The sequence below is a fragment of the Melitaea cinxia genome, chromosome 2, assembly GCF_905220565.1.
Source record: "Melitaea cinxia chromosome 2, ilMelCinx1.1, whole genome shotgun sequence".
NCBI classification, from domain to species: domain Eukaryota; kingdom Metazoa; phylum Arthropoda; class Insecta; order Lepidoptera; family Nymphalidae; genus Melitaea; species Melitaea cinxia.
In genome coordinates, this window is record NC_059395.1 from 7,154,852 (window position 1) to 7,178,554 (window position 23,703).

The 23,703-nt window shown below is 33.5% G+C and overlaps 1 protein-coding gene across 1 annotated transcript; it reads left to right on the plus strand.

Moving 5' to 3' along the window:
* Positions 1-568: 568 nt before the first annotated feature.
* LOC123660107 (myotubularin-related protein 9) lies at positions 569-9,524 on the plus strand. Its single transcript, XM_045595217.1, has 11 exons — positions 569-839; positions 1,052-1,305; positions 2,568-2,766; positions 4,132-4,288; positions 5,155-5,268; positions 6,509-6,630; positions 7,020-7,126; positions 7,794-8,014; positions 8,484-8,666; positions 9,019-9,180; positions 9,488-9,524. Exons 1-10 carry the CDS (start codon positions 693-695, stop codon positions 9,174-9,176), a joined length of 1,662 nt encoding a protein of 553 aa, XP_045451173.1. The 5' UTR covers positions 569-692; the 3' UTR covers positions 9,177-9,180; positions 9,488-9,524.
* Positions 9,525-23,703: the final 14,179 nt, after the last annotated feature.

Here is a 23,703-nt window from a genome sequence, read left to right on the forward strand (position 1 = left end):
TCATATAAATTCATGCACAAACTCACCGCACGTTTTATCCTTCTCTGTGATTAAAGGCTATTCAATATTTATTACAGGGTAGTATTTATCTTATATCCAATTGAGTTTGTCCATTAATGCTATTAATACAACAAATCTAAGCAAAAAAATATTATAACAACGAAAAATTCACACATTGCCAAGCAAAACTGTCGTTCATTTCATCGTACGTATGTCGTTCTATCTTTAGTATCATCGGTTAGCGTACAGATGGAGCTCTATATTACACATTAAACTTAAAATGTTGTTTGCATCCTTTTCTCGCTTAAACAAATACAATCTATGCGTCTCTTTTTTCTTACCGTTTAACAAAAGTAAAGCCATCTCCTTCGGTCCATCCATTCGTAAATATAAATATAGGGATGCCATATGAATTAAATATTTTATATGGCAACAAAGAGATTTTTTTTAACAATTTTGAAACTAATATTACACATACTCAATAAATTGAAAAGCTAAAATCATACTTCTATAATCTTATTACTATTTCTCTCCTCTAGAATTAGATTTTTATTAAATTATTTATACATCGAATTAATTTTAAACAACTGCAATTTGACATTTGATAAAAGATGAAATGTCAATTTACTGCAGTAAATAATGTTTAAGCATTGAAAACAATATTTCAACCTTGTTACAATAAAAGCGGTCTAATGGAATTTATAGAGCTTATACTTATTAACAAATTAGACGGTGTGATATTAAAATATCCTCACCATGATAACGTCGACGGCACAGTCTGTATAACTGGACACCACCTTATTTTAAGTTCTAGAAAAGAAGGCGTTAGAGAACTATGGGTATGTAAAATATAGTAAAAAAAAATCTGTATTTTTTTTTTATATTTCGAAACTACTCTTGTAATGTCATATATTTACATTATGATTCCTATAACTTTATTTCAATAATTGTTTAAAATATTTATCATTATGTACCTTAAATTCAATTAAATATTAAGTGTTTTATGAAAATTGTATTAAATTACATTTCTTGTGTCTGCTTAAATTTTTAGCTCTTACACAAAAATATAGACAGTATAGAAAAAAAAGAAAACAAACTCAGTGGCGGAGTAGTGCAGGGCGGATCTGTGTTCTTGAAATGCAAGGACCTCAGAATATTTCAATTGGATATCAGCAATACGATAGAACTGAACCTCATAACACAAACACTTGAGAATCTAGCCAGTATACAAGATCCAACACTCTTCTATCCATTTTTTTATAGACACATGCATCCTATAATGGAGAATGGATATACTCTGTATAGGTAATAAATATTTATTTAATTTTATTTCTAATATGAAACGTAAAAGAACAGTCTACGACAAAGAAAAAAAAATTAAAACATGTGATTTACTCATTCTGATTAGAGTTTCAAAAACATTAATTAAACCACTTCAGTTTAGTGTTAAGTAGCTCAATTTAAGGCCAATCATGCAGTCACAACAAATCTTTAATGTTGTTATGTTAATGTGCTATTCAAAACTAATTTTACTACAATTTACAATTGTCTAAATGGACATCAATAAGATTGCAAATTTAATTTAGTTATAATTTTGATACTTAAAGTTTTGCTCTATGTAATAACAATAATATTAATTACATTAAAATGAATTTAATTGTTGATAATAAATAACTAATTAAAGTATTAGTTGTTTGGGTAGTAAACTACTTACGTAAGCATATTGTAATTTTTATTTTTATTATTACTCTTGAATAAATGTGATACTAAACATCTATCACTATCTTAATCCATTATGCATTATAATGAAACAACTTTTTTTGATTTTATCACGGTACCATGGTCATGGGAGGACTATATAATACTGATCTGTCTCAGTATATCACATATTCAGTAATTGTTTGAACATAATAAAGTGTAGGCTAAGATCTAGATTAGGTAAAACCGAATTTCGGGACCGTGGAGGGATGGGGGGGGAGAGGGTGGGAAACGCTACCCCTGGTACCACTGTCACACCTCAAAACCCCATGGTTATGGAGATATCCATGGTTAAAGTTTTGAGGTTAGAAGAAGAATTTAAAGCTATTATAATACCTTTGAGCTCGTACTGTTTGCATTGTGTGACAAATCGACACTTTTAAAAAAAATAACGCGTCAGACATAATATTCTAATAAAATTAGTAACATTGCGTGCTAGAATATAGGTTTAGAAATTCGAAAAATACCCAAAACCGAATCGGAGCACCCCACTGTCCACGTGGTCTTGGTCTGTCCTACCCCTAGAGTGTTTTTTTTGTGCCGCGGAGGCGCGGAGGGAGGGCAGCCCTCGCCCGCCGTGCGAAAGCGCGCGAACGAATGCGTAGAGGAGCGGCTGAGGCTGGTTCCTCTAACTTTCGAAATTCTTCTTCTAACCTCAAAACTTTAACCATGGATATCTCCATAACCATGGGGTTCCGAGGTGTGACAGTGGTACCAGGGGTAGCGTTCCCCACCCTCTTCCCCCCCATCCCCCCACGGTCCCGAAATTCGGTTTTACCTAATCTAAAGCTTTACCTGTATATTTCCAGTGTTGAAGGAGAATTCACTAAAGTATTGGCAACAGAAGAGTGGCGGATTTCCCGAGTTAACCAAAACTACACAATATGCCCTGCATATGCTAAAGGTGTGGTCGTCCCTAAAAGTATAGATGATGAAACATTGTCTGCAGCAGCTACTTTTCGGCAAGGTGGAAGATTTCCCGTGCTATCTTACAGGCATAACAATGGGGTGAATAGAATTATTTCATTTATTATTAAAAAAGAGGAAGTTCTCAATTAGTTTTTTTTTTTATATTTTTTGTATGTTACCCCAGAACGTTTGACTGGGTGGACTGATTTTGATGTTTTTATTTTTAATGCCATTTAAATTTAATTAAGATCTAACAAGTACTTTTCGAGTTATATCGAATAACGCCTTAACTATTTTTTTGTTGAACTATGTTGAATTATACCGCATAACTTGTATTTGGGTATACCGATTGATGTCTTCCCATTTAAATTTAATTGGGATCGGATGACTACTTTTTGAGTAATCTTTAATAATGCGTATTTACTTGACTTTATATCTGCCTATGTTGTATTATTTGTTTATTTAATTGAAGTCTGTTTTGTTTCATTAACAATAAAACTAATTCTTTTATTTGGAATTAGTATGGATTCACTAAACTGATATTATATATGCGAAAGTTTGTGAGGAGGGATAAATGTTTGCTCTTTTATGTAAAAATTACTTACCCGATTTTGATGAAACTTGGTAGTAGATAGCTGGAGATCTAGAATAACACATGGACATAAACTGAAATAGTGCTGTTATAATCTCAAGGCGCATATAGTAAAACAATTATTAAAGTATTAAAACGACAACCAAATTACTTAAATTTTGTTGTTAAGTTTTTAAATTTATTTAAATCAATCTTAATAAAATTATTTTATTTAATTATTTGTAAATAATTAAGTTGATAGGATCAATCTATAAACTTTTTTTTGTCAAATCATAATCTATATATATTCTTTATTGCACTTAAAATTTTTGTACAGTTATTTATATTCAAATTTGCAACAGTGGACTTATATCTAGAAGAGATCTCTTCCAGCCAACCTGTGATAGTGAGAACTAAACATTAGTTCTACTGTCTTACATAGTAGGCATCTAATGAATATTAAGATAATTAAATTTATTATAATCATTTTAAATGAATATTTATTTATCTTTCTTATAACATAATTTCAAAAAATATGATGAAAATGTGTAATAATAATTTGTAAGGTGGGAAACTCGAGATGTTTAAGAAAAACAAGTGTGTATTAGTAACGCATCCAGTTTATTTATGAATTAAATTTACTGTAGCCAGATTGTAATGTATCTCTCTAAATGTGTATATGTACCTATGTGTATATTGTTATTTTATAACATTGACACAGGGTCATCTGTTCCTATAGTCAGCAACGTAATGCTTGTGTTAAAGTTAACAGGTGGCTGATATAGCTTTTTTTTTTAATAAAAGTAGATATAAACAAGACATAAGTATATATAAATACAAATAGTTATACATTACAATAGTTAATGCATACATCAGAAATTAAATAATTTTAGGCTGTGTTACTTCGAGCTGGTCAACCACTGTATGGTCCAAAGCATCGCCGATGCAGACCTGACGAGGCAATACTAAATACTGTGGTCAATATCGGAATGAAAGGAGTCATATATGATTTGAGAAGCTCTAATTCTATATCACAACAGCAAAATAAAGGTAATTCAAATTTCGATATTATATGTGCAAATATAAACCAAACAAGAAGGAGTGTTTATCACTGATCACTGGGAGACTCAATTAAAATGTCTTGTACAAGATTTAGAAATAATAAAACTTTTTTACTATTTTATTATATTATTATCTGATACGTAAAAAAATATATTATTTATTGGTAAAGCATGAGTAGACATGATTTAATTTAAATACAGAGTAATATAAAATCAATGTATATTATTTTCAATTATGTTGAACATTGTTTGACAACTTGTGTTTCTTTTTGTTACTATTCATACACTACTGTTACTAAAGCTATAATGGGTATAAGTTGTGTTCTGTTTTGTCGTGTCAGAGTTTGTGTGTAAGATATCACTAAGTATATAAGTATTCAGTCTGAACTCTTTTATTGTAATTTGCTTTCCTGTTATTTCAAAGTAACTTATGTTTTTATTTACTTATTACTGAATATTATGTAACAATATTGTAAAAATAGTAACCATCTAAGGGTTGTCTAGTTACATGTTCAAGTTCCATAATGAGTTTGCTCAGTTTCTAATTTTGCACACCTACAAATGTTTGCTCACAATGTGTTTACCCTAAAATTGACTGGTAGAGAATTCGTTTCTCATTAACCCCAAAGCCTTTTGAATTTGATACTGTATAGTGAAATAAAGCATTACTTTTAATAAATAAATACTTTGTAATTTCTTATTAAATTGAAATACGTTTAGCTCAGAATGTCAATTGTGTGAAAGTTCTAGTAAAATGTTTTAAAAGTAATGACTGGCAGCTATGAAATACCAGGCTTAGACATGCACTCTGCCAATTTGATTATATAATGTATAAATTTTTCATTTAACTTACAGGAGGTGGTACAGAGAGTCCATCTAACTACTCTCAGTGGAAAATATACAACCGGTCCATGGACGATGTGGACAATCAGCAGCAACTCCTTGAGAGTTTTTCAAAACTTATTGAAGGTTAATAACATAGCACAATAGCCAGTAACATAGCTAGTTGGTGTCTCACTGACTTTATTATTTATAACTAATTTAAAATTAAAAAAAAAGTGTATGCAACAAAACATACACTTACTACAATTTAGAACAGTTGATAAAACTGATAGATCGATTTTACGAAAATTTTCTAAGAATAACAGTAATTATTTTTTAGAGGTTTTATATTTTGAATTAAAAAAGTAAACAACATTGTGTAATAGTAATTAAATTTATGGCGTAATATACGGCATAATTTAATTATTGGCGCAACGGTCACAGCTATGGATTGTGCCTGTTGCGCGGGCGGTTGCGGGTTCGATCCCCGCACGTGATAAACATTTGTATTGGCCATACAGGTGTTTGCCGTGGTCTGGGTGTTTGTGCAGTCCTTGTGGGTCTCCTCACCGTGGCTCGGAGAGCACGTTAAGCCGTCGGTCCTGGTTGTTATTATGTATACCTGATAGCGATCATTACTCATACTAGGAAATATATCCGCCAACCTGCATTGGAGCAGCGTAGTAGATTAAGCTCTGATCCTTCTCCTGCATGGGGAAAGAGGTCTATGCCCAGTAGTGGGATATTACAGGCTGAAGCTTACACACACTCGTTTTTTTTTTGTATTTTTAAGTCTCTTTAAGCCTTTAGCCCAGGAGTTCCCAAACTTATTTCATCTACTGCCCACTTTGAGGATAAATTATTTTATAGTGCCCCCATTTTTTCACGAACTTAAAAACCACTATAGCTTTAAATTAAATTAATTATTGCGAGCTATAGGAGCGGAGATTAAACATTAATTCTAAACGAGACTTTTACTATAACCCGCAAGAGTTAACTTGAGACCTGAGCGCAGTAGGTAGTACACAGTGGCGCTCAAGTTTCAAGTTAACTCTTACGGGCTACACCTGCCAATGAGAATGATTATTGAAACGCAACTTTATAGCATTTAGACAGAGTATCTTTTATTCAAAATAAAACAAACATAATCGATTCTAATATAAAAACTAATGTAAAGGATGATTTAAATTGCCCCCCAAGCCTGTACACAATGCCACCATTTTTTTTCTGTGTCTCTTACCTTCCTTCAGGCCTGCAGCGCCCACATAGGCGTTATCGCCCACTTTGGGAAAGGCTGCTTTAGGCTATAAAATATATTACAAGATAAATGATGGGAGTATATTTTGGGTCGTCTAGTGTGTTATGACCATTTTTTTTTACCTTTCAGTGTGCATGGACCGGGAAGTATCGAGTGATAAGTGGATATCGAGGTTGGAGTCGTGTGGGTGGCCGGAGTCTGTCAGAAATGCTCTGCATACTTCATGTATTATCGCACAGCATATACATCAAGTAATTTTTTTTTTGTTTTATATATAATAAAAAGATTAACTAGACTAATTTACTCCTTACTACATCAGCTTTCTGCCAGTGAAAGTCCCGTCAAAATCGGTCCAGCGGTTTCAGAGATTAGCCAGAACAAACAGACAGACAAAAATTATATATGTACTGTGTATACATCCATATGCATTTAGTAAAAAGCGGTTATTTTAATATTACAAACAGACACTCCAATTTTATTTATTTGTATACAAAAGCATAGTTATAGAAATATTCATTGGTTAGAGAAGTTAACAATAAAATTGAATGATTATCTTATATTTCGTTTAAATATATAATAGATAACGTTACAAGTTGCATTTGATGCATATTTAAATGAATTTCAAAAAAATTCTTATCAGAAAGCGGAGCCTGTCCTTATTCACGGAACACGAGGAGAGGACGCGACACTTCTGGTTTGTTCGTTGGTTCAAATTATATTGAATCCCGACTGCCGCACTATAAGAGGGTAATTTACTTATGAATATATTTTTCTAAAAATATTTCTTAAAAATTCTTCACATTCAATCGACATTAATAGTAGCAGATCCCAAGTAACGCGGACCTTCACTCGTTTGTTTACTGGCCGAAAATTTTATTGTAACAAATAAAATATGTTTCTAAACATATACCAAAGAGGTGTCATAAAAAATGTCGCTAAGCAGATGAGTGATGCCGCGTTGGCGCAACGGTTACAGCCATGGATTGTACTTGTTGCGCTGATGGTTGTGGGTTCGATCCCCGCACATGACAAACATTTGTATTGGCCATACAGGTGTTTGCCGTGGTCTGGGTGTTTGTGCAGTCTTTGTGGGTCTCCCCACCGTGCCTCGGAGAGCACGTTAAGCCGTCGGTCCCGGTTGTTATCATGTACACCTGATAGCGATCATTACTCATGGTAGGGAATATATCCGCCAAGCCGCATTGGAGCAGCGTGTTGGATTAAGCTCTGATCCTTCTCCTACATGGGGAAAGAGGCCTATGCCCAGTAGTGGGATATTACAGGCTGAAGCGTAGATGAGTGAAGGTCGATCTGACATGGGATCTTAGACTAGAACAGTAAACAAAAAAAGTTTCGAAATTAAACTGAAAGTATCTAAGGAAAGAGTATTCTAATAATTTAACATTTTCTTCAGTTTCCAAGCCCTAATCGAACGTGAATGGCTTCAAGCTGGTCACCCATTTGGAACTCGTCTCAAAAGTGGTCCCTTTGCACCATACCAAGCCAGATCAGCACCAACCTTCCCCCTGTTCCTGGACTGCGTGAGGCAGTTCCTGGAGCAATTTCCATGCAGCTTCGAGTACAGACAGTGTTTTCTGATAACTCTCTTCGAACACGCTTATGCTAGTCAGTTTGGTGAGTATTATATATTGAATATAATATTTTTGGAGGAGGCAAATTTGATTTTCGTTGCGCATCGCACCAAAACTATTTAATGGAATTGAATGAAACTTCGCGATTTTAATTTATACTACTAGATTATGACATGACATAGAATACATTTTATCACGAAATTCATTATTATTCCTCAGTGAGTGGGGGTCGAAAATCAATGGTGAGAAGTCAAAGTGGGCGATAAAAATGGGAGGCAGTCTCAACTAAGTGAGCACCAAGCTGATCAAAAACTGTTCAGAAGTTTTAGCACGAAGAAGTAATAAACGTCCTACCATTTGTTCTCGTACATATTATGTACATAATATTTATGACGAAGCGTTTATCACAGTTATCGACTAATATGTAGTAACGTAGCGGGTTTAACTCGCGCCCGGGGCACAATACCTTTTATCTATAGATTATCTCATACAGCATATTTTTCTATTTCCAGGTACATTTCTCTGTGATAGCGATCTTGAAAGAGAATCTCGTGGAGTGTACGAACAGACTACGAGTATATGGTCTTGGATAAACCAGCCCGAGGAACTTTCGAACTACATCAACCCACTTTACGACCCCACTCCAAACGTGGTGTGGCCCTCTGTGGCTCCAATGAGTTTTGTTATTTGGGAAGGTAGGTCTTTTTTCTCGGGCGTCTTGTCGATAACAGATTACGTAAAATGTTAATAAATAGTGGATAGCTGCCCTCTTATAGGAAATTTGTATTTATCACCTCATTCATTTACCTATCCTCTGAGAGAATTTAGTCTTTGGAGATTGGAAAAAGTTAATCAAGTAACCCACCAACGCCAAACTTGCTATAAACATAATTGCTAAGGATTATAAATGGTTAAAAGTTAAGTTTATCTATTATAACTGATTCAATCAAACCTGCGACTTGGCGTTTATGCGCCGCTGACACGGCACACGCACCATTACACCATAGCGGTCGTAAAATCAAATAAATAATAATTATGTCATTTCAGAACTTTACCTCCGTTGGCTAGTGGTCCAACGTACCGAGGAGAGAGAAGATCAATACAAAACCATTCGTACAAGAGAACAACACTTACGTTCTCAAGCTCTACAACTGCGCAGGGAGCTACTGGATCTCGCCCATCAGTACTACGATGAACATAATTGAACAGGTCGGTTCTAGTCTAGACTTATTATTATATATTATTTTAGTTTTGGTACAAGTTATTTTTTGTTATGAAGAACAGGGCTGGATTTAGAAGTCTGGAAACCTTAGCGTAACTAAGGAGTGGCATCTCTAATTATTTTCTAAATAAAGGGAATAATGTTTTTTTTTTTTTTTTTTTTCAAATAATATTTATGAAAATCTTTGTAAACTGTCTTTTTAGAAGTGTTTAAAAAAATATTTTGAACTAGCTGCCCGGACAGACTTCGTTATGTCAAAAGTTAATACTTAGTAAAAAATTGAAATTTTTTTAGTACCAAAACCTTCCGTGGGCCTTAAGGAACATGTAAAAAATAAATTAGCCGAATTGGTCGAGCTATTCTCGACTTATGCCCTATTTTATTTATATAGATAAGTAAAATTGTTTTAACAAAGATGTGTAGTAATATGTATGAGTGCAATGGTTCTGACAAACGTAAAAGAGAAAAGCTTTAATGTTATTAGTTTTTTCTTCATCGCTTCAAGAGGGTCTAATTCTAATTTTATAATGTGTAAATAAAATTAATATCTGTATTAAAATGGATCAATAAATATTTTATTATGAATGTCTCGTGTGGAATTCCTTAATTAGGTGCATTGTGTGTCATTTAAGCTTACTTAAGACGTACATTATTCGATTTCAAACATTTTTTTAAATATAATGATTTTAATACTAACATTGCAAAATGTGAAATCAATTAATATCACCTAAAAATACAATTATACTTAATTATGCAACTGCCATCATAATAGTGTAAATAATAGTTAATGAATTTACCCAATGTCTATTTATAAAGAGGTTTTCTATCACTTAGGTAGTATTTGCATACATTTTTGAATATCATATCAAAAATTGACCGCTCCAGCGGGATTCGAACCCGCGTCTCCGACTGACCGTGTCGGCGCTCTAGCCAATTAAGCTATGGAACGATGTACCCGCTAGAGCGAAATTTTTGATATGATGATTTTATTTTCGGTTTAAGCGAACCGTGGCGCTGTCTATATATCTATGCATACATTTTAAAATAAAGTTTATAGTTAAAATTTTAATTTTTATATATTAATGGTATATATGTGTTACATTTTACGAGCTTTTCATATCTGATCAATAAAAAAAATTAAATGATATCTGGTTTTAATTGCAGTAACTTTGCAATGTCACTTGAGTATTATAAAACCTAAATATCAATAATTATTTAAATTTTTAAATAAAGCGTTATGAAACATTAATGTACACATATACGCCGTAACTCTCCGGTCCCTATATTAAAAAAAAGTGTGTGTGTCAGCTCCGACACAAGACTGGAGTTTACTCCTTCAGATCGACTGTCTAAAAAGGATTACTACCATATCAAATGATAAATAAATGAATCAAATAACAGTTAGTTATCAGAAAACGTCGTCGTCTATCGGAACCCAACGAGAAACGTAACGAGACCATTCGTTAAATAGATTTTCCTTCTCATATTTTTTCATACCGGGCCTTATATGAAAATCGTATTTTAAGGAGTAAACTCTAATAACTCCAAAAAACACAGTCAAATTGAGAACTTTCTTTCTTTTAAGTCGATTAAAAACGATTCGTACGTGCACTTGTATGTTCAAAATTTAACGGTTCGTAAGCAAGACGTATTGTTCTTTGAATATATGAACCAGGCTATAATGTATGTAGAATTTCTTTTACAGCCTATTAATAGTCTAAAACTTCACTTTAGCCTATCTCAGTCCACTACTGGACATAGATCTCCATAAGTTCGTGCCAAAAATGGCGTGAACTCATGTGTTTTGTCCATAGTCACGATGCTGGGCAGGCGGGTTGGTGACCGCAGGGCTGGCTTTATCGCACCAAAAACGCTGTTGCCCGTCTTCGGTCTGTGTATTTCAAAGCCAGCAGTTGGATGGTTATCCCGCCATCGGTCGGCTTTTTAAGTTCCAACGTAGTAGTGGAACTGTGTTATTCCTTAGTCGCCTCTTACGACACCCACGGGAAAAGAGGGGGTGGCTATATACTGCCGTAGCCACATAGTCTAAAACTTAAATATTGCGAATTATATTGTAAAAGGTACACAGATTCATAAGACTGATACCTTAATTATATTTAATATTTATGCCCGAGGCCTTGCGTGCGAAGTTTAATAATAGCTAATTAGTATATATATATTAGTACATAATAACTTCATTTCCAGACGTATTAAAGTGACTAAAAGACTAGATTTTAATTTAGATTTCCAGGAATACAACTGAAACTTATGACTTCTTATATACTACAATGCTATACATCCATAAAACATAGAAACATATTTTTTATTATTTTTACATACAAAACTTAATTTTTGTAAAAAAAGAGTATCATTTCATATATACATAGTTAGATTGTAACTAGTTCGGCTTTTATCAATGTTATATAAAGAGTTATATTTCATCATTTATTGCAATTAAAAAGTATATAACATTTGTAAATTGTTTATTACTTCTTTGTCTCTAAAATTCATTTTAACGTGTTGAAAAAAAAAAAAAATAACAATTTACATAAGTACTTACATCGACAAAATATTCTACATTAGTCTGTTTTAATTTTATATATAAAATAATTTATAAATTGTGTAATTAAGTTACTTTTTATTATAATGAAACAACTTTTTACAAACAACGGCAGTCCTCCCGTGACCACGGCTGCTGTAAAGTATCTAATAACTTAATAAACCACGATAAAATCCGAAAATTTTGTTTCATTATAATGAGTGAAATACGCCTAAACATTAGTTTTTATTGTTATTATTTATTTATTTGTAGAGTTTTTTGATAATTATTTTTAATCGTTTTTTTTTTAAGCTTGAGATTGACAGTAACATTTTTTCTTTTACATCTCCAAATACCTATATATTTTTTAATTTTAGATTAATTTAAATAACTTCAGCTCTCTGTAATTGTTTTAATGATTATTGTATTTTCTGTGTGTTGTAAAAGTAATTTATTATGTAATGTGTATGTAATAGTTATTACCTTTTAAGCTTTATTATATTTTGTATTATATGCTTTCTAGTTCCTATAAATGGGTACTTAAGGCTCATTCTAAACTTTCCGATTTTTTTTATAACTGTCTTTAAAATAAGTCCTTTAAAAATATAATTGTGTATCAGGTATTGTCATAATATTATCAATTAAAAGTGATTTTTAATAAAAGTATATTAAATTAAAAAGTGATAAAATGTATATGTGACACATAACTTTTAAGCTATTAATGATTTTATAAGCTGTGGCATGTAAAAAGTGATTGAACTTAGCTTAAAAAAATTATCTGATTTTTGTATTTATATATTATGAACAAATAACTTTATGTGGTAAATTTTCTTACGTGGTGACTAATATTGAATTGGTAAGAAAATTTATTTAATTTTGAATTATTCTTTTAGGCGGCCTAATTACATTTGACACAAGTTTATGAGTAAAAAATAATTTTATAGTAGTCTATTAAAACTTACATAATCACTAACACTAAGAATTATATGCAGAACATAATGTCTGCCATGTTTGATGTTGTTCAATTTGACTTCCCGATATTTCAGCACTACTGTAAGCGCCATCTTTACGGGTGCGTTCTGTCAGAGTCAAACATATGAACAACCGTTTTACATATAAATCATTACATAATTTATGTTAATAATAATATAATTTACGTTTTATAATCAAATCATAATAATCCGCCTGGTTATTTATTGTTTTTGAAAAATATTTATACTGTATTAAATGTCTTATATTTAATTCTTATGCTGTTTATAAATTTAGATTTAATGGGTCAATTTCATATAAATGAATTAATTTGTGGTCAATTACATTAAATATTTGCACATAATAAGCTCGTTTTTCATTTTTCGACAAGCTACCATTGTATTTATATGTCCTTGTGAGTCTCCCCACCGTGCCTGATAGCGATCGTTACTCATGGTAGGGAATATATCGGCCAACCCGCAATGGAGCAGCGTGGTCGATTAGCCTCCGATCCTTCTCCTATATGGAGAGATGCTGAATTAAGCTGTTGAACCAAATTCTTGAACTCAACACCTTTGTCTCTTCAAGTCCAAATTGAATGGCTCTCATGATGATATTCTGGAATTTACATATGATATTGAGAAAAATATTAATTTAAACACATTCAATAATAATTGCGAGTATTATTTACTCCTGTTGAAGTTTAAAGCTTAATATCACTACGTGTAATTGATTATAGTATTATAGCTTCGTTAGACGTATTAGAATGGAACCTACGTTAGATTTTACAATAGACTAACTGGATCACAACTATGATATCGAATCCAATTTTGTTATGATTTTTTGAGATGCCGGAACAAACAAACATACATGAATAAAAACAATGATTGTTTTGCTTCTGTTACTTTCATAAACACAACTTTTTCCTAAATACCTCTCATGTATAGTCCCAGATCGCAAAATGACATTTTAGGTCAGTCCGTATGAACTCAGATTTCCGAGTCCGTATGACTTCAGAACCTACGTCTGAATGGCGTTTTTAAGGCCTACTCAAGAAGTTGAATGCGCCGCCTAACGTAGACTTTTTCATATCTCATCAAAGAGAGTTCTCAAAAGCCCTTTTTTCTGAACTTGCAAAAATAAACAGACAGAATAAAGAGCTCTTTGAACTGAGTTCACGAAAACTGAGTCAACAAAACATTAAAATTGACTTCCCATTTATGAGTTCATTAAAAACTCCGAATTCTGAGTTCATAAAAATGAGCTACGTAAAGACGTCATGGTACAATTCTATAGGAGGTCTTTAAAAGACTTCATACTGAAATCTTTATGATTTGGATGCTGACTGGAGTACTAGAGACCCGTACTATGACCCGTTACAAAATTATATGATGTAGGTAGGTATGTACTATTTAAACTTTATTGCACTCAAAAAATACATGTAAAAACAACATAATAATAAGGCTAACGGCAAAGGTGGACTTATCTCTGAAAGAGATTTCTTCCAGTCAACCCATGGTCATGAGTAAGTGCTTTATATAGCAAGGCAAATAGTGCAAGAAGTATTTTTTATTATTATGTTAGTATCTTTTAGCATGAATTAAATTGTAAGATATAGCGCACATTTTTTTCTTTCAATGAATATTAATAGAGCAAGAGCCCATGACGAACTGACCTTCGTTATTTTATAAAAGCTGAAAGTTTTTCTGTGCATTCCCCCTATACATTATTAAATAAATTGAAAAAAAAAAATCTTACAAACAATAGACGAACGTGAAAACTTACAAACTGAAAATACTTTTGCATAAAGTTGCCTTAATTTTAAGAAAATGAATAATGCACATGGAATAAAGTAAGTTACCAATAAAAAATTTACTTTAAATAACATGGTTAAGAAAGTAATAAAAATATTTTTTAACTGAATATCTTAAAAGATCGCAGTCGGCTGAGCATTTTCGCTCGCAACTACAGCGGACTTTCAATGTGTCTGGCAAAATGAAGAACCACTAAAACTGTCCGGCTATTAAGGTAATGTTTTTTTATAAGACCCCAAGGAACATATTTAAAAATTAGCCTTTATTTTATAACGAAAGTAAAATTATAATTTACCAAAGTTTAGGGGTGCCCGGCAGAGAGTGGCAACTGACATAGGTGTCCGGCAATGGATGATAAGTTTTGTAAAGTTATCCCGAAGAAAATATTTAAAAAATTGGGCTTTATACTTTAACGAATTTAAGATACTATTTTATACACCTTTACTACTTATTACCTCCCTATTGTAACCACAACCCCCAACTCTATAGTCGCTGGTCGTTCCTACTTGTATAGGAGACAAGCACAGAAAAACTTTCAGGTTTATAAAATAACGAAGGTCAGTTCGTCGTGGGCTCTTGGGCTATAAATATTGATGCATTATAATTACATTAATACGCTAAGGTTAAGACGTTTGCCTCCCTTTTTTAAAAAAGCCTCATAATTACTCCAGATAAATTATATATCATTTTATAGATAATTGCATGCTCTACCGGCATCCACAACAAAAAAATTTATTGCTTCTGTTTTTGTAAATAAATTAATTATAAAAAATATATAAATCACGGCTTTAATTTTGAAACAACGTCAACGGTCGGTAATTTTTTTAATTATTTAGTGCTAATTATTCGCGCGGTTATTGCTAGTAATTAATTACATATTACAACACTATTCAAATTATTACACGTACGGAATGCAGGACAATGGAGATTTAACGAAGATATAATGACATACATACTATTAATAAAAGCCAAAAGTTAAATTGTTCTTTGTTTTAAAATATATTTTAACATACGAGTATGCTGTTCGAATACAGATTAAAAATTTTGTAAAATTATTTGCTTCAAGCTATAGACTCGATATGAGTTTGAAATTTGAATGTCACCAATTTTGACTATAGTTTTGTGTGTGTATTCTATACAAATAAATAAAATTGTCTGTCTTTCTATCTGTTTGTTCCGGCTAATCTCTGAAACGGCTGGACCGATTAGGACGGGACTTTTACTTACAGATAGCTTATGTAATAAGGAGTAACTTAGGCTACATTTATTCTAGAAATTTATTTATTTGTAACTCTGTGAACTGAACAATATTTTTTTTTAAATTTCACGCGGATGAAGTCGCGGGCACATCTAGTATAAATATAACATAAAATATTTACAACATTGTAGATATTTTCTTCTTCTTTAGGGCCAGTTTCACTGATGAAAATTTTATTCCTTTCGGATTTAAGTTACAGATACGCGATTAGAGTTTTTTTTTAATATAGTCAGTCAGCTTTAATACATTTTAATTATACATAAGATTTTGCCCAGCGCCACTTGGAGGACACGTGCAGTTTATAGATAATGCGGACGTGATCGACATGCGTTCTTAGGAAGACAGGTGCATTGACCAAAACTACTGACTGTTTTTTGAACGATTATTCATACTGTTCGCTAAAATTATTACAACATTATTGTTATCATTCTATTTAATATTTACTAAATTATTTTGTAGCTATGTGGCTACGGCAGTAAAGAATATAGCAACCCCCTGTCTTCCCGTGGGTGTCGTAAGAGGTGACTAAGGCATAATACAGTTCCATTACCACATTGAAATTGAAAAAGCCGACCGATGGAGGGATAACCACCCAATTGCTGGCTTTGAAATACACAGGCCGAAGACGGGCGGTCTTCGGTGCGACAAAGCCAGCCCTGCGGTCACCAACCCGCCTGGCCAGCGTGGTGACTATGGGCAAAACAGATGAGATCACGCCATTTTTAAGCTGAATGAATGAATTAAGCTATTTTATGTTTTCTAGTATTTCTTTATCTTTTTTATTAATATAATAAAATGCAGCAAACATTAATTTGGCTAGAATTAGTATTTTATCTAATATTATTTTTCTTGTTATATTATTTATTTAAAATAAAATCATCAGCATCATCATTTCAGCCCATTGCAGTCCACTGCTGGACATAGGCATCAACAAGTTCGCGCCAAAAATTAAATGCATGCTCCATTTACGAATTTAAACTGAAATGATTAATATTTTGAATATTTTTTTAATTGTTCTTATTTTTTATTCCTACAAACTACACGTACTCCGAACGGCGAACTCAACTGTTTGACGCACTATCCATCCGTTTGTCAGAGGTCTGTAATTCTGTATATCTAGATCCGAACTTTGAAACTTAACAATGTTTACCATTGTTAAGATGTTAAAAATTATTAAAAACAAGTAGGTACAAGGGGTAACTCGATCTTAACCAAGTTGCTAGTAAAAATGAGAAGTTATAGCGAAGACACGTTGTACCGTCTCTAGTCCAGTAATGATGCGGTTGCGGTAATTGCGCGAGCAGTCATTCACCCTGTTTGTTATGATGCCTTTACACGGCATTTTATAGACCCAGCCCGCTTTCCCACAGCGGACGAAAGATAGGAATACATAATGTTTATATTAAAATAAAATTTTATCGTTGTATAATTGTTTAATGGACAGCGGTGAATTAAATCATTTCTAGTAGAGTACATATATTTTGTTAAACGTATAATATACATAGTTACATACAAGTTATTTCTACGATCTCTTGTCGTGCAAATTGTTTTCGCAATAATATTGTTTATATCTATCTTATCTATAGGTACTAATATTATAAATCTGAGAAGTTCGTTTGCTTGTTTCTTTGTTTAAATGAATTATCAAATATTATCACATTTCAAAACCTGGTTTGAAACATATTTTGCATCCATTAAAACAAACAGTCTTTTAATTTTGCATTTAAATAAAATGTTTAGGATATTGAAAAAAATTATCAGATGTGGTATCTAAATTTCACTGCTAACAGTCGCGTATTCGATGCTTGCTCACGATAAGTATACGTTTATGGTGATCAAAGTGCTCGTGTCGTACAATTATTGTTCTATTCGCATTTGGGTTGCTCTAGATACACACAGCGGGCTTTGTTTAATTTTCTATGGTGTACAATTAACAGCAAAATATTGTACACACATGCAGCATTCATAGCTTTCACGAGTTATCTGTGAAAGTGTATGTGATGTTGATAGAACGTAATGTCGAGAATTCAATAAAACTTAAATCACGTAGGCTACAAAAGTGCTTTCAAAATAAGCCTGTCAAGGCAGTGACAAGTCCCCTCCGAGGACTGTCGTCAGATCACGACGCAGCGCCGCCCAGCTCGGGTACACCTAGAGGGTGTGCTGGGCCGAGTCCACCGCCGCACCACAATCGTGACATCCAGACACTAGATATACAAATGATAATTATGCAGTGGATGAATGATCTTACTAGTTCGTCATTACTTCGTATTTAGTCATGTAAGGCTTTCAAACGCGTAAGCAATTCGTCAAATCGACGGATCAGCTGCGTTATATTGTCCAATGCGTCACGATCATTGAGTACGTGACAGCGTACTTAGCATTTGTATATACTATAGGTAAAATATCGACAACTAAATATTATGACTTTATCTTCGTCGTTTTTTACATATCGAAGTTATGAATTAAAAAGTGTACCTCAATTTTGTACCTTATTTAAAGATGTTGTAAAAAGACCCACGATGTCTTACTTACGTAGTTTATTTCATGCAATTAGCAATTTAGGTAATTTTTTACTTAAAATATCTAGGTATGTTGATTTTAACCATCGTTATTTTTTTTTTTTGCTTGTCTAGAATCTAGTTTCTTTTTACGTCCTGGATTTAGTCATAATATACAAAAGGTGAAAGATGATTTGATGGATAGATAATACCATACATGCATTATCATCACCGTGATGTGCACATGGATAATTTATAGCCGCGAAAGATGCCTCTATATAGTAAATTAAAAAAAAGTTTTAGAGCTTACAGAAGTTTAGTTATTTTACTAGTGCTACAAAAAAGACGGTGGTGAACTAGTATACGGTCCGCCTGATGGCTAGCTGGTACTGCAGTATAAGGAAGTCTGCAACACTATGCCAGCACAACAAGCGTATTGCTGATTATACCCTCGGTGACAATATAGCGCATTCCCAGAAGCTCTGGCTGCCTTATTCACCGCATGAGTACAACACTAATTAAGAGGAGAACTATTTGACTGAGATCTTCCGTAAGTTTGATGTACTACACCAGCCAGAGTGCTCCACATTTTGGACAATATATTGTCTGCCTATATTAAAAGCTAGCTGTGCCCTGCGATTTCACCTGCGGTAATTTGAAAAAAAAATTAGACTTAAATAATTGTAGCCTATTATAGCCTTCCTCGGTAAATAGACTATCCAACACAAAAATATTTTTTTAATTCGAACCAGTAGTTCCTGAGATAAGCGCGTTCAAACAAACAAACAAGACATAAAATTTATCGTCATTATTATAAAATTATATCATATATTAGTATCAAATTACATCAGTATAAAATTATATCATACAACAAAAACCACGGCGGCTTATACAGTGCACTAAGGTTACAATATTACACGATTAGGTAGAGACTGCTGTCAAGCGCGCCCAGAATCCAAAATTATAATATGCGATTTATGTTATTTTCATTGAGTCCAGTGTAGGTAATAGAAAACAACAGTTTGAGTACCATAGGTATTTCTGTCGTTTCGTACGGGTTAATTTATTGTGACCGATTTCAATTTTTAAAGAACTATTGAAATATTTTAGAGTTGTAATATACCTACTTAAACTGGACCTCCTGAATAGGCAATACCTTGCAATGTTCGTAAATTCACAGGTTGTTAGAGGAACATTTATGCTTAATAAATAATAGATTAAACCATTGCGAATATTTCTTCTGTAGGTGTACCTATTTTACGTATCTACTTATTTCGATATTCGTCTGATTTGGTGACAATTGTAGTTACTGTTTTGCTCCTATTTGTCACGGTGTAATGTTTCATGGTCATGGCCTTTCTTTCATGGTCAAACGACCTGGTATTATTGTACCATTCTATGTGGTCAGTAAATTTTTGGTTCCCAATTTTTGTTTTTGTACAAATATACACTAAAAATTTATTCCATATCAAAATACGGATTCAATATTTGATACTATAGTCCTTTTTGAAGTAAAAGGCTTCTTTACACACGCCTGGCTTGGGAACTAAGCTAGTGAATGCGTGACGAGAGAGTTACGAAAAGTGAGTGTGATCGGGCGAGGCAAACGGAAGTTGAGGAGGAAATATAAGTTAGTGAAGATAGAAAGAGAAAGAATTATGTTTCGTAAGTTTTTTGACTTCAGCTGTATGGTCTAAAGTCCCCTATCTCTCTTCCCGTCTCTTCCCGTGGGTGTCGTAGGAGGCCACTAAGGGATGATATAGTTCCACTACCTCCCTAAAACTTGTAGAGCCGATCGATAGCGGGATAACCATCCAACTGCTGGTTTTGAAATGGTCAGGCCGAAGACGGGCAGCAGCGTCTTAGGCGCGACAAAGCCAGCTCTGCGGTCACCAACCCGCCTGCCCAGCGTGGTGACTATGGACAACACACATGAGTTCACGCCATTTTTGGCGTAAACTTGTGGAGGCCCATGTCCAGTAGTGGACTGCAATAGGCTGAAATGAATGATAAATGTGTGGTTTAAAGCACACTCATTTTTTTATAGAAGTTAGAGTTCTTAGAGATGGAATAGTAGGTACTTATTATACAAGAGCGTGTGTCATGTAGATCCCAAAGTTATGTCTCACCGTGTAATTTTAACATTTAATATTTTAACACTGGCGTTATCTTGTATCAGATTTTAGATTTTTTATATATAAAGCTATGTCGGCAAACAAGCATACGGCTCACCTGATGGTAAACTATTACCGTAGCTTATAGACGTCTGCAACACCAGAAGCATCGCAAGCGCGTTGCCGACCCTATCACCAATTCTCTCAGGAGCTCTGGTCACTTTACTACCAACAGGAATACAACACTGCTTGAAAACAGTATTATTTAGCTGTGATCTGTAAGGCCGCGGTACTACCCCAATCGGGGTGCTCCATATTTTGAGCAGGAAATAATCTGCGGTGCCCTGCCTCAGTAATAAAGTATATACATATATATGTTAATAATGACTATCGCAGAGAATCAGAATGTAAATGATTTGCGGACATCCGTAAATAAAGCGTGATTAACCAACGGATAAAACAAACATACCATTACATATTAGCGTGTAGGCATCGCTATCAAGTTCACACAGTTGGTCATAATAATACATTATTCATGAAGTAGGCACGCGGTGTAAAAATCGTGGGCGATTATTAAAATCGTATGCTCTGCCGGTAATAACTGACTATGATTGGCTACGTCATTTCAATACTTATTCCCATAAGAAAGCACAAGTGTTTTTTTATAAGTATAACTGGCTGACTCCGCAAACGTTGTTTCGCTATATATGTTATTTTATATCATAGTACTCTGTGGTTATTAACTCCCTTAAACTTCATAACTTAGGGGTATGAAAAATCGGTGCGATATGCACACAAAATTTCATAAAAATCGGTCCAACCGTTTCGGAGGAGTATTGTAATTAACATTGTGACACTAGAATTTTATATATAAGATTACATAAGTGGCTTTTCGACTTGGTATTTATTTTTACACTTACACTAATAGTTAATACGTAGGAACATAAAACCCCGCTACATTAAAATAAGTTTGTTTCTGTTTATAAAAAAGTTGTAATCTGTAAATTAAATCTTGTAAAATCGTAAAGGAAAAAGTATTTTGAAATGAATATTCGTATTCTACAGTATTATTCTAATATTCTTCGCATTTTTGGAATTTCTAAAGATTTATTTATTGATTTACTATGAGTCCGTCTCACGTTTATTGAAAATTATGACCACTGTTCCATTAATTTAGCTCATTTTACAATCTTTGGCATTTGTAAACAATTCAACTTGTAATTGCAAAAATAAAGCTATCGAAACCGGTTCAGTAGTTTCAGATTTATTAAGAGCTAACCCCACTTCACTAGGCGTCAATTTTTTTTTACAATATGTATATTCTGAGTTTATTGACAACTATGGTTACCGCCAAGCGGTCATATGTTGGGACTATGGATTAATGTTCACCTCTTCTCTCAAACTATAGGTCCAAACCACATCAGTAGATACATAAATTATCCTACAAGAACGTATAAACAAACCTCTTAAATTTATCTTTTTATAGTTTTGATATTAGTCAGATTCTCAATGGCAAGACAAAGATAAATCAGAAGGCTTCTCATTACAAATACGCTAAATTATTTCTCCTGTGATTCATAGAAGACAGAGAACCCTTGAAACACTAATTTTAGAATACCAATGTCAGTCTCGCACAGTATGTATGTAAAGGTTAAAAGATCAAAAGCCTTAGGGAGAAGCTGACTATCAATTTGGTTTCATCTGGTTTATTGACCGCAGTTTTGATTATGTAGAGATAGGAAAGGTCAGAGAAAATTTTATAGAACTTACGTGACCAATTATTATAATTATGATCTCTTTAATATACATATGTACATTATGTGTGTTTTTTTACTTGGGGAAAATCTATCATGGATACCATCCAGCGCGGGGGCGTCAGAGGGTTATGTCAGACTCCTACTGACTAAAAAACCACCACGTGTGAGCTGTCGTCCGCCTGGGTGGGGCGAGAATGGGGTCGCGCTAGCATTCGCCACCTCATTAAATAAAATCCTTACCTCAGCTTAAGCAAACCGTGTGAGGAGTGAATCTGAGTTGTCTGAAGTGACGAAACTAGAATTGTTATTTTTATAAATCCCAAAGTCAGTTAATACATCTATAGTAAAAAAAGTTATGAATTTAGTAGAAGTATACAAAAATTATCTAAAACACTGATTATGAAGTCAATAATCGAAATAGATTACACAAATATCATCATCATCATCATTTCAGCCTATCACAGTCCACTACTTGACATAGGCCTTCACAAGTTCATATCAAAAATGGCGTGAACTCATGTGTTTTGCCCATAGTCACCACGTTAGGCAGGCAGGTTGGTGACCGCAAGGCTGGCTTTGTCGCACCGAAGACGCTGCTGCCCGTCTTCGGCATGTATATTTCAAAGTCAGCAGTTGGATGGTTATCCCACCATCGGTCGGATTTTTAAGTTCCAAGGTGGGATTGGAATTGTGCTATCCCTTAGTCGCCTCTTACGACACCCACGGGAAAAAAGGGGCCTGCTGGTGGAGGTGACCAGCTGCGCTGACACAAATAAACATAATAGTAATTACGAGTGTATACTGTGATACATTTGATATTATTTTTTACGATATATCTTCTCTGTTTTTTCGAAATTAATTTATGGTCTCTCGTTATTTAATATGTCTTTTTAAACTTTAATTTGTCTTTTGCCTTTGTCCTGTCAGCTAATATTTGTTTTTCTATTTTTGAAATTTTGATGAATGTTATAATGTTCGGATTTTTCACTCATAACTACTAGTTCTTGCAATCATGCCTTTCTTATTATTATTCCAAAATACTGATTTTGTCACATCACTATTTATATTCAGGTTGGGTCCCCCTGCCTAACTTGGGTTACCTTTTATTATTATATACTTTATTGCACTAAAAATAATGTACAGAAAAATTATACATAAAGTTGATGGCAAAGGTGGACTTATCTCTTAGAAGAGATCTCTTCCAGTCAACCAATGTTCATGAGAGAGAGTGTCATATAGCGGGGAACACAGTGCAAGAATTAATAACGTAATAGCTAAAGAACTGTAACATATTACATACTTACAGGTATAAATACATACACTTACATAGATACATATAGATATAATACATATACATATACACACACACTACTTACATACATACATATATATATATATATATATATATACTAGCTGTGCCCGCGGCTTCGCCCGCGTTGAAATCAGTGTGTCACAAAGTTTTCCCGGTAAACTTCCAGTAAAACTCTCATCAAAATCGGCTTAGCCGTTCCGTAAACCTTCCTCTTGAAGCTCTCTCTCCATTGGTGAAACCGCATGA

What these genes read in the sequence shown, in the direction of transcription:
- LOC123660107 (XM_045595217.1), top strand. Translation starts at nt 693, where the DNA reads ATGGAATTTATAGAGCTTATACTTATTAACAAATTAGACGGTGTGATA. An exon ending in TTTTTCAAAACTTATTGAAG is followed by an intron (nt 5,269 to 6,508) that starts GTTAATAACATA and finishes TTTACCTTTCAG; the next exon opens with TGTGCATGGACCGGGAAGTA. An exon ending in GACTGCCGCACTATAAGAGG is followed by an intron (nt 7,127 to 7,793) that starts GTAATTTACTTA and finishes CATTTTCTTCAG; the next exon opens with TTTCCAAGCCCTAATCGAAC.